General features: G+C 34.7%; 1 protein-coding gene across 25 annotated transcripts in view; it reads right to left on the minus strand.

Moving 5' to 3' along the window:
• Positions 1 to 18,385, minus strand: part of Foxp (forkhead box transcription factor P) — a 285,273-nt gene that overhangs the window by 88,355 nt on the left and 178,533 nt on the right. For 24 of the 25 annotated variants that reach the window (XR_014438721.1, XM_083098183.1, XM_083098175.1 and 21 more), the window contains one exon: positions 12,828 to 12,962. Coding sequence is in view for 24 of the 25 variants with exons in the window: in XM_083098183.1 (XP_082954309.1) it covers positions 12,828 to 12,962 (135 nt within the window). In the remaining variant the exon portion in view is untranslated. Of the gene's footprint in view, positions 1 to 12,827; positions 12,963 to 14,455; positions 14,972 to 18,385 lie in introns of those variants that run through there. The other variant, XM_083098192.1, reaches the window with a different exon arrangement.

The following is an 18,385-nucleotide window of genomic DNA, read 5'->3' on the forward strand; positions in this document are numbered from 1 at the left end:
CGTACCTACCTTTCGCACGTATCGCCGCGTCGCCGCGCCGCCTGATATCAGATACGTGATCGCGCTAGGTTACGGAACAAACGGCATACCGACGGTTAAATATCGAAATGAATGGATTTCCTGTGGCGTGTACAAGTATCGGCCATAGTCCACGATAGCGACGAGTGAAAAAAGAAGAACGATTTTGCACCGATCAATCTTGGTGCAAGCAAACGCGGCTTCTCCTCACCTACTCGCGAAACATATATGAATATCGTTGCCCAGTAATAAAAGAGAGCGGATGGCAAATATTTGTATAATTTTGCAATATTATTGATAAACTTCCGCTCAGAAAATTGCTTCTTCGACAATTGTTTGTATCGAAGAGAAAAATCCTATTTGATCAGTACAAGTTTGCGTCTGTCATGAAATGTCGACGTTTCAATAAATTTTTATTCCTGCTTGCAGTTATAAATTTCTTATTAATCTTGTTCTCTGAAATTTATTTAATGTTTCATATTAAATAACTTTTATAAATTACAATTTATTAATCTCATTGTCAGTCATTATTGGTATAAATAGTGATAAATATTGATAAAAATTATACAAGCCTGTGAAATTTTAGATTTAGTTAGTTAGAAAAAGCAGAGTAGATGAATCTGATAGATTTTTGACGCCGAAAACGAATCTGACTGCAGAATTTTTCAGATTTTTGAATCATTTGTGATTAAATAATCCAAAAACGGCTATTTCGATCAATTCCATGAATTTATTATAAGGGAACCAATTTTTTTTAAATGTTTCTGCCAATGGCATCGTATAGTATTAGTCTTCACCTTTCAAATCCACTTTCGATTGGCGCCACACAATTTTTTTCGCTGAGATATACAAGTTATAAGACTGGTTATGCATAATGGTCCAATAAGCCATTCCAAGTCAATTGTGTTACCTCTTATCACGAATCAAAATTTGGGCAAAAACATAAATTTTTGAAAACCGCTTGTCATTTTTTGAAATTAAAAATGGCGGATCCAATGTGGCGGACAGAATCACAATAAAAAGGTATAAAATTTAGAAAATTTTATCAAAATGTGTAACAACTGTATTAGATATATATTTCTACAGGACTTTTTCGGCAATCGAATCTGACAGATATAAGCCTTTTCAAATTTTAAGATGGCGGCTCTGCCATATTGATGTCTATGTAAATTTTCTTTAACGTAAATTTTCTTATAATTTCATACTTGTATATTTTAACGAGAAAAACGTGCAGTGGCAATCGAAAATGGATTTAAAAGATAAAGAATAGTACGATGCCATTGACAAGAATATTTTAAAAAATTAAGTGCCCTTATAATAAATTCATAAAATTGGCCGAAATAGCCATTTTTGGATTTTCACTTAACCACAAATTACTTAAAAACCTGACGTGCTAAGGAAATTCTGAGGCCAGATTCATTTTCAATGTCAAAAAAATCTATCAAATTCACCTACTCTGCTTTTTAATAACTGACTCTGGCAGACCTGTGTTATTAATCATAAATCATTGCAACAAAAATCATATAATTAAATGTAATTTAATTATATACATAAAATTATTATTTACATAAAATTTTTTAAATACTTCTTAAATGTATCTTTTTAATTAGAGGACAAAGGAAGACTCTATTTTCGCATCAAGTGATGTCCATCTATCTGAAGTCCGCATATGCGGCGTACATTAACGTGTATTGTTTAAAAGGGCCAACGTACGTGCGTGTGCGAGGTCGGTTATCCGGTATAAGAGAGGCGTGGTAAATATTAGGTGCCGTCCTGCAGCGCAACGTTAAGTGTATAAGGGTGAAACGGACGGATGGGGGTGCAGAGACGGGGAGGGATACCTTTCGTCCGTAGAACAGCTGAAGGTAGAGACGGAGGCGGCGACCAAATTGAATTTGGGTTCTGGCCTCTGTTTAGATTCCTCGTTGGTTGTTTAGTTTAGAGGAACAAAGAAAACATCTATGTGTTTATTCTAGCCGACGCTTCGCCCCCTCCCCCCCCACGACTGTACCCCATCGCGGCTCCGTCGCACTCTCTTTCCCTCTCTCTCTCTCTCTTTCTCTCTGTCTCTATCTCTCTCTTTCGTGCGCGCGCGTGCGGATCCTACCCTCTCGTGGACACTCTTTCTCTATCCCTTTTTCTTCATTTACCTTCACTCTGTCGTTTCTTCCTGCGGACGGCGGTTCCCTTCCGGCATACGTGTGCTCGCTCTCCTTCTCTCTCTCTCTCTCTCTCTCACTCTGTTCCTACAGCAGGAAGCGATAACCCCTTCATCCCTTAAGCGTCTAACACGAGTGCCACGGCGTTTTCAATTGGCGGATCTCCCTTTCGGTTATTTCGCCAATTTTGCTTACAAGCGTGCAAGATTGTTTGACTAAAATAATTAATTCTCGTAATATAAAGAAGTGCGAAGATATTTTACGTAAATGATAAGTAATAAACAGAACTAAACCTACATGTAAAAATAGATTAATCTTGTTAGAATTTCAGAGTATATTAATTAATTGATTGATTGAGTTGTCGTCCATTTAATTCATTACATATTTAAATTTCGTTGAATCTAAAAATAAATTAGCAATTTTGGTTAGCTATATGAGATGTGTTTTTTTTGTATATTAATGTTGTATCATAAGTTAAAAAAAAAGATACAAGTTTCTTACTTTTTTTATAACTCGATTTTTACATGTTTTATTTGGATTAAAAAAATTGTTCCAATTTTATTAATAAGGTCGACATATCGATATGATTCGCTGCATATTTTATCGCTTCAAATTCTTCTTTACATAAATCGCTCTCACCCGTCTTTAAATACTATAAGTTACATGTTTCTACAGTTGTTAATTGACGCGTTAAAAAGCTTCTCTTTCTCATTTGTACCATATCTGCATTTTCCAAGAGTTCTTCAGCATTTCATGTACGATTATAATGAAAAGGATTCCCAATCCGCTCGTGAGAAAGCGTTTCCTAAGCGACGCAATTTCCAAAATAAACGATGAACGGCGGCTCCGCAAATAATCATCGCGCGTGCTTTTAATCAAGTTTCGCTGTCTGAGGCCGAGTGTTCTCTCCCTCAGAGTCCGAGACTCCTTTCTTCTAATTTGCGGTATGCGGAAACAGATACATCCGCACGCGAAGGGAGGCCTTTCGCGAGGATGAATATTTTCGATCCTGATAAAAAACAAATTTGTACTGAAAATAATACCATTTATATTTAAAAATATAATGATTTAATATATATGTATAAAATCACAATTTTCTCTTCATAGATATTGTGCTTACTTAATTTCAAATAATCTCTGTTTGACTGAAAAACATTAATACTAATCAATAAAAAAAAAAGATTATTAACAATAGCCGGTAATTTTAAAATAAAAAGGATCATGAAATGTAAAATTGCAAAATTCATGAAAATTAATATTTACTTCAATTTTTTGTACCTTGTTAAAACAATGGAACAATTTTTATAACTCGATTTTTACATGATCATCGAATTGCCGAATTTTTCACTTATGGAAACAGATACAATGGAATATAAACCTGCCAATCTCGTTTTAGGAATGGACGTTTTTTTGAGAAGTAGTCGAGCGATCGAATCTGGAGAACGAAATTACATATGAATGAAAGTGTCGCAAGTAGAATCTTCAAAGTGAAACTTGAAAAGCGTCGGATATTCCTCGATTCCCACGCCACTGGCGACCAATGACAAGCGTGATAAGGCGAAGCGACAGAACGCATGCGGTGACCGAGATAAAAATGAACAGATGTGAAGATATCACATATACATTAAAAGTAGTGTCACAGTATGAATTCTATATTCATCTAATTTTTTCTTTTTTTTTTTTGTATAATCAATTGCTTTTACACGGTTTAATTTATGAAATCTAATACTTTTATCAATAAAATCAATATTTAACCTCGTGCTTGCCTTACATCTGATTTACAATTAGCTCGAAATAGATGGTATAATTTCGCCAGAAAAAGTGCAAATAAAAAGTAAAGTGTTTTTTCGCTTATTACAATCATTAAATTATTTCATTATTTTTATCATTGATCTATATTAATCTCTTTATTAATGAATCTATTCTTGTTTAAATATTGTATTCTCTAAGTATATATTCCCTTTTATATTATTTTATTGCTTTTTCTATAATATTGCAAACTTTTGAAAAAAATAATTCAATTTAGCTAAATAATTAAAGGTCTTTAAAAGCTAAAACAATGTTTTTATTCGATAGTCTTATACGTCCAATTAAATGTTTCACTTTCTTCATAATTATGTGGCACGGCACGATCATCAAGTTGATAACTATCACGAAGCAACGGTTAATGGATTACAAGAGACAAGGAACCGGTTGTTTCAGGTGCGCATCGTCGTGAAGTGTTTAACGTCTTGGCAAAAAACCGTCATCGAGATTTGCCGTGATTCCAATGATGTTGTTGCAATGCGACGGAACATGTTTGGCTGCGATGCTGTCGCAAGTTATTTCAGGTGGCATATGGGGACCTCAGTTTTGTCAACTGACATTAAGCTGATTGTCCGAACTGTGGGAATCATGTCGACATCGTCATCATTGTCGATACACTCAAATAACAATATTCGTATTTGCTATGTTTCAGTATCAAACAGTTTGAGAATGAGTCACTAATAATATAACGTTTGATAAATGCGTCGATTATAATTCGTTCCAAATATATTCCAAAACAATGTTTAATTCAACTAAATAATTAAATGCCTATACAAACTAAAACAAGGATGTCTTTATTCCATAGCCTCGACTTATACATTCACATAATTGTAAGGCATGGTACGATCATTAAATTGATAACTATTACGAAGCAACTGGACTCAATAAAATTCATTTAACCAGTTTTTAATTAAGGATGTGAATAATACCAATAAGCAGTAAACAAATACTAATAACAGCGAATGAGAATTTTGACTAATTGTGAATATTTGACTACTGAAATATCTCTCAAAGATGATAACAAAAAAAATGTTAGCTCATGAAAAAATATATTTTTTAAAATTAAATAATGGTAATAGATAAAACTGCTAAAATAAAAACATTAATCGGTATTTAATAGGAAACAGTAAAGATGTGAGAGATTTACCTTTCGAATAAAGGGTGAATTATACTAATAGAGCAAAATAATCGAACATATATAATATCGATAATGTACTGTATTTCATGTGTATCGCTGAACATTAGAAGGATGTTCGACAAGTTTCTCTCAGGTATCACTCAACGGTACGAACCGAGCGTGTGAATAATGGAGGGTAATCGCCCTTGCCAGTCTCCGTCGACCTTCGCTCTCTTCGAGGTTAGCGAAGTGGGAGACTGGAAGGGTGGGATTTCTAGATTGGATTTAAGTACACAGCCGTGAGGTTTCGACCGGTTAATAATGCAGATAAAACCGAGACTCTCTTGGAGAAGTATACGAGACGTCGCGCTATACCGCATCGCTTTCGAGTTTCTGACTTCTGTCTTGCCATCGAATTCCGTTCGACCTCACCACTACTATCTTGTGTCGAACGTTGTCTTCTTGAGTTTGATTATCAACCATCACTTCGGGAAATTAAAAGAAATTAAAATCACCAAGTAATGTAGAAAGAAAGAGAGAGAGAGAGAGAGAGAGAGGAGAAAGAAAGATCCCATAATTAAGTATATATCTAATTGTAAGTTTATTTTCAATTTATTATGTTTCATTGCATTATTGCAATATTAAAGTGCAATATTGGAGTATAATAATTTTATTGCTTAACTTTGTTTAATGCAGAAGCGAAATTGATACAATATTATGCAACATAAATATTATAATCTATATAATAATATTTATATTTATATTTTTATTATCAATCAAAGATCTATATTATTAATTAATTATCTATATTAAAAATACCGCCCTATTCTTTTCTGTTTCCATTCGGATTTCTATTTTTTAAATTATGCTGTCTTTTTATTGTGTTCGTACATAAACTTAAGTTTTTCTTTACTCGCGATTTTTGAAAGTATAATAATCTATAATTCTGATAATTTTGGTGTGCTATAAAGCATTTACGTGATATATTGGTATCGAAATATTTTGTGACCGAAACAAATTTAGTAGAATAAAACAACTCATCCAGCGAAGCGATCACAAAAGTATTATATCGTGCAAGTTTCCTCTTACCGATCAATATCGGGTCATTAGTCATGCTCATTAGACATATGGAGCAAACAATAATAATTTTCACTATCTCAATAGCAACTTTCCACTTTAAGAAATAACGAGCGCAATAAATATAATCATGACTTCTACGAATAACATTTCGTAACAAAAGTTCCTTAGAGAATAATCGAGGAAAAAACATAGTTAAATTTACAAAATTACTATAACTGTCATAACTTTTATCTCTGTCTAATATGTGTTATAAATATCATTTTTTATGTGACATAAATCATTTGACAATCGCAACATAGCATACAAATATCATAGCTTTATTAAGACCCTGTATATTCCACATTATTTATATCACGAGTATTTTTTAAATTTATCTTTTCATTACTATAAAAAATTCGATGTAAAGAGATAAAATATCCATAAAAACTGCATATTAAAAGACTAGAATAAAATCATACCAAAATAAAATTACATTTTGAATTATTAAAACATATATTAAAAAGTATATAATGAAAATATATCGTCAATAATCTTTCTTACTAATAAACATTATTAATTGTTTTTTTCAAACTAATTCACGTTGACGTACATACTTTAGCAAAGTAACCCAGGGGGCGAAACAATTCCTACTTCGAGAGCTTCCAGCAGCACCCGGCGCAAACGAGCCTAATCAAACCAGAAGCAAACCAGATCGCTACTCTCGGGAAGGAATTTCCATTCCCGGCGATGCAAGGCCCCGAAAGAAGAATAAAGGCCACCCAAATCCACCCGTTTCGGTAATTTATTAAAATCCTCGTCGCTCACGTCGTACCGCGGAGTTCTTCAGCGCGCAATGAGCTACGGAGTGCTCCGATCCGAGACCTTTTATGCCCCGGCCAGCTGGCTCAGCACGACAAAAATTCTTTCAATTACAGAAAAGCGAGCTCTCCACCGGCATCGATATTCATAGCGAAGCGTGTTACGTAAAAGTTACGGCTTCGCCGGGAGAAGAGAGGATGCGAGTCGCTCACGGGCAGAAGCAAGGAAGGAGGCAGGGAAATGGCATGAGGGAAAAGCCGGGAAAGAAGAATTGGCGAGGGGGGTGCCAAGCTGCCTGATTGGGAAGGACAGCCTATCCGCAATTTGCGATCCATAAAACTGGAGTGGGAGGTGAGAACTCGCTTGTCTTTCATCGATGCCCGCGCGTTTCTTCTTCTTCTCTCATGCTATTCTGTCCTTTTTTTAATCCTCGTTCTCGCCCTTCCCTGTTGTTCGTTCATTCGTCCTTAGCGCTCGTCCTCGCAACCCCTTTTGCATTTAAAGGAACTCGCCGATACTCCCTTTGGATTCTCCGAGCGTTTGGATATTAACCGGAGATAAACGGAGTCTAATGAAATATCGACGTCATTCACGGCGAAAGTTTGTTTAATCTTGAAATACCGTTCATGCGACGATAAATTACTGAATGCACGAGCGAACAGAAATCACACAGTAATAAGCATTCTCGAAGTAATTGGTAGAATTTTTGCGAGAAAGGTGAAGGGTAAAGTTTTGTGACGTGCGAGGGAAAGATAAATGTTACACATCGATTATAAATATCACGTTAACTTATTCTCAAAAGATGTAACGCAATTTTTTTTTATTTACGATGATACAGCGCGAAATGCGAAATTTTTTATCTTTAAATAAAAAATTATTTTTTAAAGCGAGCCAATTTTTATAATTCATTTAATGTGCATGTTATGCAATATTGTGCCGGATAAACAGCATACGTCATCCTACGTGTAAATAATGTCGTTCACTAGTGGGTAAATAATAATGCGTAAAAATAATAAACAGTGGAAAAATGAAATTACGAAACTGGAAATTCTGAACACGCGCGCATGCATGAACATAGATTGTAAAGAAGCCGCACGCGCATTAGAATTACACGTGCGACCGTACATCTGCTCAGCCATTGCTTGTATAAATAAAGATTCGTTTATCGGCAAGCTGGCATGTACATAACATTATATTTTTTGGAAGCATTCTATATTATTTCTATTGTGTGTGCACGTATGTATTCTCTCAAAAAATATAACGTAATTTTTTTTATTTACAATAATAGCATCATATATGGATATTGTATTTTATTGGGATATTATATTTTTAAATAAAGAATTATTTTAAAATAAAACAATTTTCATAATTTATAAGTATAAAATAATATAGAATGCTTCTAAAAATATGTTATATACAGGCTAGGCTGTTGACAAATAAATATAAAGTTCACGTTTACATGAGAAACAATGAGACTAACAACTGCCATAATTTAATGTTTATCATTTGGAAAATATGCTACCAAGTAAAATATCATTAATTGATTATAATAACACTCAGATTATATATTTGCATCTATTTATATTATTTTTATGTTTGTATTTATACTAAAATATTTTTGGAAATGTTCAATAAAAAAATTTTGCAATGCGAATGTCTTTCAATGATTTTTTTTCAGTCATCTTATTTTTATTTTAAATGTAGAGGAAGAGGGGAGAAGGTGTCAATTGAATCGAATATCAACGAACTCCAGGATCTTACGACTTTATGAAGTTCTCTTGATCGTTTTGGGATCGAGTTTTGGGTAACCATTGACTTTTGCTGACCGTCCTACGATTCGACCGCGATTTCCTCACTTCCATTGTGTCACATTTGAAGCAATCTTGATAGACTTCGTAACTTCGTAGAATCTCGCTGGCTTTCCGAATAGTGTAGATTAGGTTAATGTCGACAATTGTCCCGTTGAGTCAATTATTTGCAATCTCCATACAGAACTTTAAAGCGATTCTGTAGTTAACTTATTAGTCGTAAAGTTTAAGCAAAGGTTAAAATTTTATATCATGTCGAGTTAGACTCATTACATCAGTAACTAGAATTTTTATTCATAATAAAACTTTTGTTTCTGGCAGATATAATTTTCTCTTTTCTTTATAATTAACAATATTTTGTAAAATTTTTTCCAATGCATTTGTTACAAAATCAATCAGTTCAAAATTTAGATTTACAAACATAAGCATCGATTGTTAAGAATTTTTATGTGTTTATTACATTATTATGGAACAATATGAACATCTATATAGTCTATAAATTTTGCCTAACATTTTAAAATATTTATGAAAATAAAAATCACTAAATCATTAAAAAAATATGATTAAAAATTACGATTAAAAAATTATAAATTCAAAAGTGTATCGAATAGAAAAGAAAATAGAAAATAAAGGTGGGAAATCCGTCAAACATCAAACGATATAGATATCACATATGATTATCGCTGAAGTCTGATCTATCTAAAATACTAGTTTCGCAAAATAAATTTTCATCTACGAAAATGGACACACACACACACATAGAATATCCGCACAGTATATTATCGTATTCCGACAAAGTTGTTCCGGTACGAGTAGTCAAGTTTGCGTGGTTTAAGCCAGCCGCGATCGAAGTGCCGCGGTGTTGCCTGACACTGTTTATAATTTAAGGGGTTCTTGAGAGTCAAGAGGCTGCTGCGAGGGTTTGAAGTGACGCCGACGGTGGCCTAAGACATCGCGAGGGACAGTGTCGTTCTACTGCGGTTAAGGATCGGCAGGCAAGGGTGAAGTACAAAGTGTCGAGGTGTCTACGTGCCTTGCCATGGTTCTGATATGTTCGTGACTTTGTTACAAGAAGATGTATTGACATTTGGTTAGATATAATTGACAATTTTACGTGCTTCAAGTTACAGGGTCGTTACTCGTGTATAAGATAATGGAAAGACACTTCATTTTTTGAAGTTATTTGTAAAATCTTTGGTGAGCAATAAACTAGTAATGAAATTTTCATTTAAAATTGCAATTAAAATAAGCGTCCAAGTTCAAATGTTGATAAATATTCTCTAATCTACTCTTATATTAAAAGAGAGAAGGAGAGAGAGAGCCAGAGAGAGAGAGAGAGAGAGAGAACAATGGATTAAAAAAATAATTTTAAGTAAATTATTAGAGAATAAATATACATATGTAATTGAGAAAAAATATATTATTATTATTTATATTATAAATACGTAATATTAATCATATAACAGAAAGTTAAATTTATCTAGCAACTTGCATCAAAATCGAATCATTCTCTAAAATTGAAACAGTCAAAGATAAAGAATAAAAAAAAATCGATTGTCATAAATTTCATAAGAAATAATTAATAATTTATATTATTCTCAATATGATATTATAAATTCAGAATCTCTCAACAACGATAATATTCTTTCGGTGTGACCTGGACGTGTAATAAAATATCACGACCTGTATTCATTTTGATATATCTCAGCTAAACTCGGCAAGATTAATACGGTACATGCATTTTAATATTAGCTCGATAGTCGATCCTTCGGATGGAAAAACACGATTATACTTCTTGGGTCATCAGGAATAGGAAAACCGAAAATAAAACTCGATGAACGGTTTCGTGTTACGCGTGTCCCTTGGTATTAAACCTGCTTATCCATTTATTATTAATTATCTCGTCCAATGTCGGATGCATATAAGAATTGCCTTTTGCTCTTCAAGATATATGTATATAACAAAAGATTCGTATATGTAGGAACAAGAATTAGAACAGATGGAAAAAATTATATTCGTGGAGATAAAAAGATAATATGCGGGTTATATAACTCTTTTAATATCTTATCTAGAACCGACAGACTTGTTGCACTCTTGTGAACTGAGAAATTTGGCTCTGTTTAAAATCTACGGATGAAAAAAAAAAGCAATTTTCAGTATATTGAACTGAAATACATATATGTATAGACTACCACACTAATATACTAGACGCACATACATCGTGAACTATATTATACCTTTTACGGAAACGAGACCGTTGAAAAAGGCCGCTTTAAGAGCCATAAAACATTTGTTTCCACCACCGCCACTTGCCGGAGAGGTACGTATATTGCGTTCACTCACGAGTGCGGGATTTTGAATTGAATTTGAAATCAGGGGGCCCGATTTTATGGCAGCCGGGTGTCAAATGTCGAAGTGTCGCGCCCGGTACCGGCTTATCGCTGAGAAACTCCGTGATCCCGGGACTAAAGCTCCGAAAGGGCGTTATCGGTTTACTCCTTCGTCCTCAGGTCGCGATACAGGATGCGGAAGACCGTTCAATTCCGTTTTCGATTTGAACCGAGCGCGTGAAAAAGCACGAAATGGGCGCGAAAGGAAGCAAGAGCTACTGTTTCGTTTTATTGGCCCCGCTCTTCCTTGATGATCATTCGAGATGATCGGATTATAGTTATAGCTCCAAGATTCGCAGCTGTCTTCCTTCAACTTGTTGCAAATGTTTTCCGTGAGATCCTGATTCTCGTTATATTAGGAATATTTTTTTATCATATAATAATCCTTTAAATTATGCATTTGTTTTGTATAATTATTTTTGAATAAGAGAATCAAAAGATGTTTCTTTTTTTTATGTATGTAATGTGTGTGTGGAATATGTTTAAAATTTATTTGTAATTATTTATCTTGCAAATTTTTTTGAAATAATATAATATAAATAAATATATATCTGAGAATATGTTTGTTTTATTAAAAAAGTTATGAAAAATAATATCGAATTAAAAATCTCTTTCAAAATAATATTTGCAATACAACTACATCTTACATCAACATTAATTATACACCTTGATGTCCACCAATAATTCTCGTTGATTCAATTTACATTTGTTACATTAATGTATGTCGAAATATTGCAATACAACAAATCAATAATAATATAAATCAATATAAATCAAATAATATAATAATATAAATCAATATGAAACAAATAAATAATATCATATTTGATAGTTCTTCCACAAGATCAACATTAGTTATCAATATATCGGAGTCAGGTTGTAAAAAAAATTATAATAACGAACATTTCTCTTGGTATTCGTTTGATAGCGCGCATCATATGTTACACGTTGGCGGCAAATGCGGCTAACGAAAAAAAATGGTTACGATGCTACATTGTTGGCGCGGATTAACGTCTTAAACCTTATCGCGTATAAACAGCTGCGACTATATTTAGCGACATTATGTGGATCAATGTTATCATATTTCGTCACCATTTGATAAAAGCGAGTGTTTCACCGTTTGAATTAGTACAAATTCAATCTAATCATGTACTAAACTGCGACTGCTATTCGTATAAATCCCATGGCGAGCAAATATTTCTTCAGAAATATTTTTTCGCTATATATTTTCAAAATATAACACTTTTTCTAGAACAACGTTCCAACAATACTTGTTATATTGATCCTCGATGTATAGATTAAATTCGACTAGATATAAATCACATTGCGAAATATTTGTTTTCATATCTTTATCTTTCCATATTTGTGTCATTATTATATTTAATTATTAATCATATTTCATCGCAATGTAATTTTATCTCACATATTCAACTTTATATAAAATTAATCTAAACAAACAAAAACAGATTCATGATACAACTTCTAATGATTAGCACATGTGATTTCATCGCGTGACGTCATGTTAACTTTGGACTAAGAGGATTCGTCCATCATCATCGGCTTCACGTCCGAGACGCGTCAGAAAGGCGGTAAAAAATAAATATTGCATGCGGTAATAACTCAAGGTTGTTCCCCGAGATTAATTCCTTACCTGATCGTTGTCTTGTTGATCTTGGCCGTAAGTGGGAGTATCACCATTAGGGGTAGTGGCGGCGGAGGGTCGCTGTGACGTTGACAAGTTGATCGCGCCGTCTCCGTCTGTGTCATGATCCATTATGCCATCGTCCTGAAATCACGATCATCGTTACGTCAGTATTCTCTCGTGCACAGAACTTGATTATAAACGGCACGCACTTTTAGAAGAACGTTGTTAGGTATTTTTCTGCTATTTGATATAATATTAAAATATTTTTATTTCAATGTTATATACACATTAATGGTAAATATCTGTATTATAGTATATAATTCGTGTTTTTTATCAAATAAAAATTGCACGTTATATTTATCAAATTTCCTTATCGCACATTATTTTGATATTTATTTAAATTTTAATGGAAAAATTTTTTGAAAAAATAAAATCTGCATTATATAGTCATATAATATTTTTCTTCGAGCTCTTTTATTTCAATCAATCTTTCAAAAATAATTTATTAACTGTAGTATAATTATATATGTAATTTTTTACAGCCACAAAATTTCCGATATCATGTAAAGACTAGAAAAATAGAAAGAAAGAGTATATCAGAAATATTTATTGGAGTGTATCAGAAATATTTATTAAAGCCGCGCGTGTACACAAATAACTTTGTGTTTGGTGTGAAATATATATTTTGGGAATATTCGATCATGATCTCAGAGAGCGGTAATCGTGATGAGATCTTGAAACATGCGCTCTTATCCGACATTGCCCTCACGAGAGCCACGGTTTTAGATCGAAGTCTGACGCACGTGATTCCACCCACTCGACGCAAGAGAAACAATGTTTCACGGTTGCGGAAAGCTAATAATATATACTTTCCCGGAAATACGTAACACATCGTGCTAAGATTCCGCTAAATTCATGCTAAGACTCTGCTTTCCATCATAAGCAGTGTATAATACACAATGCCTACAAGGTTATCGTAAATATTTCGGAGTACGCATCATACGATGGTTTAGCTACGTGTAAATAATTCGTAAAACCCATCGTAATATCAAGAAATGCAAAAAATACATAAAGCATATGCACATATTGATGAGAATTTCAGATATAAATTGTGTAATATTTTAAAAATGCGTAATTAATTAGAAGCTCAAGTAGAAATTACATTTTCATTAAAGCATGAGAAATAAATGAAAATGTCTTATGAATTATTCTATTACTTTCGCATATATGCAAAATAGGGGGGAGTCAAAAAATCATTATTAACATATTAATTATCCAAACAAAAAAAACTAGTCATGCAATATTCCTTCGTGGATCTCACACCGGGCTAAATCGGAAAAAATCAATTTTTTCCTCAGAAAGGAATAATTACACGCGATATGCAACCCGTTAATTAAACATCGGTCGCTTATCTCGAATTATGTAGCTAGAAAAGATACGTTTAAGGCATCTCCTAGGAGAAAAAAAAATACATAATCAAGCGTCGCATAATTAATACCTATTCACAACATTGATTATTCGCGACGACAGATTCATGACTAATATGATACGCCTAAAGTCATCCGAGACGATCGCTTAATTAATTCTTAATTAATGTACGCATGTGCCGCGAAGATTCAATCAAAATTCCTTACATCTGCCTCGATCCGCTGGCGGTCGCGTTGCAGTCCATGGACGTTAACAATACACTTTCCGACGAAAGGAAAGATGTGCCGTTTCCGGCATCGAAAGCACTACTCCGGGGACACTAACTCCGAAACTTCAGGCGCCGAACGGCATTTCCGGTCCCGACACTCGCGCTTACGTCCACCGTAAACATCCGGTACCACTCGGAAAACGGCGGCGGAAGTCGCCTCCCTGATTGTCACACAAAAACACCGATCTCACACACGGTTCGCGCACTGCATCCAGGAAGCGGCACTTTGAACCTCCTCCTTCGCGAAACCTAGAGTCACTCGCGACGGAAAAGGAGAAGAGGGGTGAGAAAACGCACCCCCGACAAATGGAGCGCAACGACGGCGACGGTGAAAAGATAACGAAAAAAAAAAAGGGGGAAGATACGAAGGAGGAGAGAAAGAGAGAGAGAGAGAGAGAGCGCGTCGGATTCGTGCAAAGAAGAAGACGAAAGGCAACGTTAGCGCGCCGACCGAGTAGAGCGAGGACTAAACACTAAAAGCGGCACAGGCATACCAAGCAGCCCGACCGGCTGTTGCTTATTGTGTAAATATAAACAAATATAGTTGAAACCAACCAACAGGCCTGCTTTCAGTTTCTCCCCTCCCCCCTCGACCCCCCCGCTGCCGCAGTCCTCCGCTCGCTCAATGTGTGTACCCTACCTTCTTCTCCTCCGCGTCCCCCATCCCCCTCCTCGTACTCCCGCACCCCCTCTACGCGGCGCGTCCAAAGACTTCCTCCCCTCGTCCCGCTTAGACACCCACCCTTCGCTGCGTCCCTGACCCCACTGCCGCCAAGCAAACCACTACATCATACGCGGCACATCGTGGCCTGACTCGCCTTACCATATGTTCGTTTCTCCTTCTCTTTCCTCCTCTCCGACTATATCCTTTTTTTTCTCTCCTTCCTTCTTCTCTCTCTCTCTTTATCTCTCTCTCTCTCTCTCTCTGTTCCTCTTTATGCCCGCGCATCACACATCGCCGACTCGTCACACACTGTCGCCGAAGTCGGTGGGTTGCGAGAGCCTGAGAGATCTCTTTAGGGTTCTTTTTTTGTGAAATGCCTTTACGGATCATAGAAGAAGGAAGCGACGGCCGAAGTGCGTTTTTTTCGGATACTTCTGGCGAACGTGTTGTGAGAATGGCTATGATTATTCGGGACCAGTTTATGTGCCAAAGTTACACTGTCGATTAATTGGAAACGGCTTGTACGAGGAAAAATGTAAGATCTTCCCCAAGCTTTCCTGGATGCAGATTTTCAATCAATTCGCATGTCATACTTTTACTATCAAGATTTAAAAAAAGGAATTTGTTTCGACAATTAAAGTCTTTTTCCATTTTTTTACGAAGAAATTTTAAAAAGTTGAATAAATAGAAATTTTATAAAATTGATTAAATTACACATTTTAATTATTTTTAATATGATAATTTATTAATTGTTTACTTTGGATGCGCCTTTAAATATATGAAATGCATGAAGAATTTTTGAGTTCTTTGTTCGTGCATTAACTTGTACAAAAGTCTTACGAAAATTTCCATTCATTTCAATCATTAATAGAATTATATTTCCATTTCATTCAAGGTGCTTACATATTTTCGTCTGTAATCCTCTGTCGTGTTTATAACTCACGTCCTATAACGACATCAAGATATCAAAATAAATTCACTTTACGAATAAATATCTATCAAGTAGAGGCTTTTCCCTTTTCGAAATCACACATCTTTCATCGCTTTGCGTAAAATCTGATATTTTTTGCTGCACATTAAATGCATGTTCTTCAAATTCAATCTGAGTCATAAATTATACAAACTACTATAAAGATAGGTTAATAATACACTCTTTAATAGATGGCACCGACAAATTATGCATCTTTGAAGAACAATCTCTTAATGTGCACTTTAGGATAAGCATTTCTCGACTTGAATCCGCGTTTCGCGAAAAGAAACGAAGTGGACGGTGCAAGTATGGAAATTCCCTATATTCTTTGGTTAGCTAAGTATATATACGCGTGAGAGGCGGTACACACGAGCGATAAATACGCGTGTACACACGTGTTGCCTGACGCAACCTGAACCACCGGCTCGAGTTTGTACAAGCGAGCCGGAAATGGGGGACAAAATGTTCCTCGAAACACGATGTGTCCTTAAATATTCCTTTCACTCGCGCTTCTCAGCTCCTCGACAATTATACGATATAGAGCGATATACTGTACTGCACTATACCTGTCCCGTGGAGAACTCCAAGACGAAAACGCGTACTTTCGAATTATTATATCACGTACACTCGTTTCGGAACTTATCATTATACAATGACATGGTAGTATTGTAGGGAGAATAAACCTTCAATTAAATCATGACAACCTCTGTTCTTTAAAGTTGATGTAAGACGTATGGAAGAATGTTTATCTAACTTTCGATTGTAAATAAACGATAAATGGAATCAGATGCATCTGATAAATAACAAAAATAATTGGAAATAAAACATAACCAATTTATATGATAATAAAAATATGCGGTATATATTATATATAAATAAGAAGAATCTGATAGTATCAAATTATTAATTATTTTTGGAAGGAATCTTAGAATAATTTATTAAAAATTTACGCACAACAAAAAATTAAAAAGCATGTATAATTTAATTTATATATATATATATATATAAATTAAATTATACATACTTTTTAATTTTTTTTTGTGCGTAAATTTTTAATAAATTTCTAATTCTATTCTAAGATTCCTTCCAAAAATAATTAATAATTTGATACTATCAGATTCTTCTTATTTATATATAATATATACCGCATATTTTTATTATCATATAAATTGGTTATGTTTTATTTCCAATTATTTTTGTTATTTATCAATTTGTTATTTATCAATAATACTTGTGTGTATATATATATATATATATATATATATATACAAGTATTATTAAGAACCGCTTAAATTTCCTGAAAAGTATTGAACATTTTAAGATGCTTTTTCTCGAACTCGTCAATATTTCGCTGAAAAATTTAATACAAACCTATTTTACCGAGTACTTGAATAAATAACATAAAACTCCGAAGTCGAAGTCGGGAGACGACTAACCTGCATAAATTCCCGGGAAAATCCGGTGCTCGGCGTAACGCGAAATTTTCACCGCATTTTCCGCAGCGGTGCTTCATACCTTCGACTCGCACATTCTGTGCGTGCGGTTTTAGGGAGACCGCGGAATATATAAAAATAAATTCTGCAAAACGCTAGATGGGAGGTTAACTGCACGCAAACGAATATAACCGGAATTACACGCCTTGATGCATAAAGTTCTTATTAAGCGGACTATAAAAGCTTATAACAACGAAAATGCTGCCGCGTCTTTTCCTACGAGCATTTCCGAGGAAACTGCGAGCGATTGTATTAGATTAGCGATACCAACTGTTAAAAATATTTGAAGCGATTCAAGATTGTAGTCATCTATTGTCGGGAATCTAGGTACCCTATAGCGGCATCGTGAAGAGGAACAAAGTCCCATCGTCGGTCCTATGACAACAAGACTGGAGGCAAAAATAGACGCAGCCGGCTCAGTCAGTTTATATACGTCGTATATACTAAATATGTATTTATTAAGTAAACAACGATGGGTCTGGGTCCCGGGGTAGGTCTCGCTTCCTATTTCAATGTGGATAATGCACCCGGGGATTTCGGGGGGGCCTGCTTGCGCCATTGGTTCATAGGAGTGGCCACAGATCATATTTCGAGCGCGTACAAAAGTGTGAATATGTGCTTCCTGAGCTAAAAAATTACTTACGTAGTTATTCTGACAGATTGATATAGATGTTGTATGTATATGTGAGGAAACGAGTGAAGTAAATCTTACAATTAGTGAATTCTGTGAACTCGAAAGAA

This window comes from Camponotus vicinus, unplaced genomic scaffold (assembly GCF_025532165.1).
Source record: "Camponotus vicinus isolate PSW18456_S1 unplaced genomic scaffold, iyCamVici1.0 SCAF_4, whole genome shotgun sequence".
Classification (NCBI taxonomy): Eukaryota; Metazoa; Arthropoda; class Insecta; order Hymenoptera; family Formicidae; genus Camponotus; species Camponotus vicinus.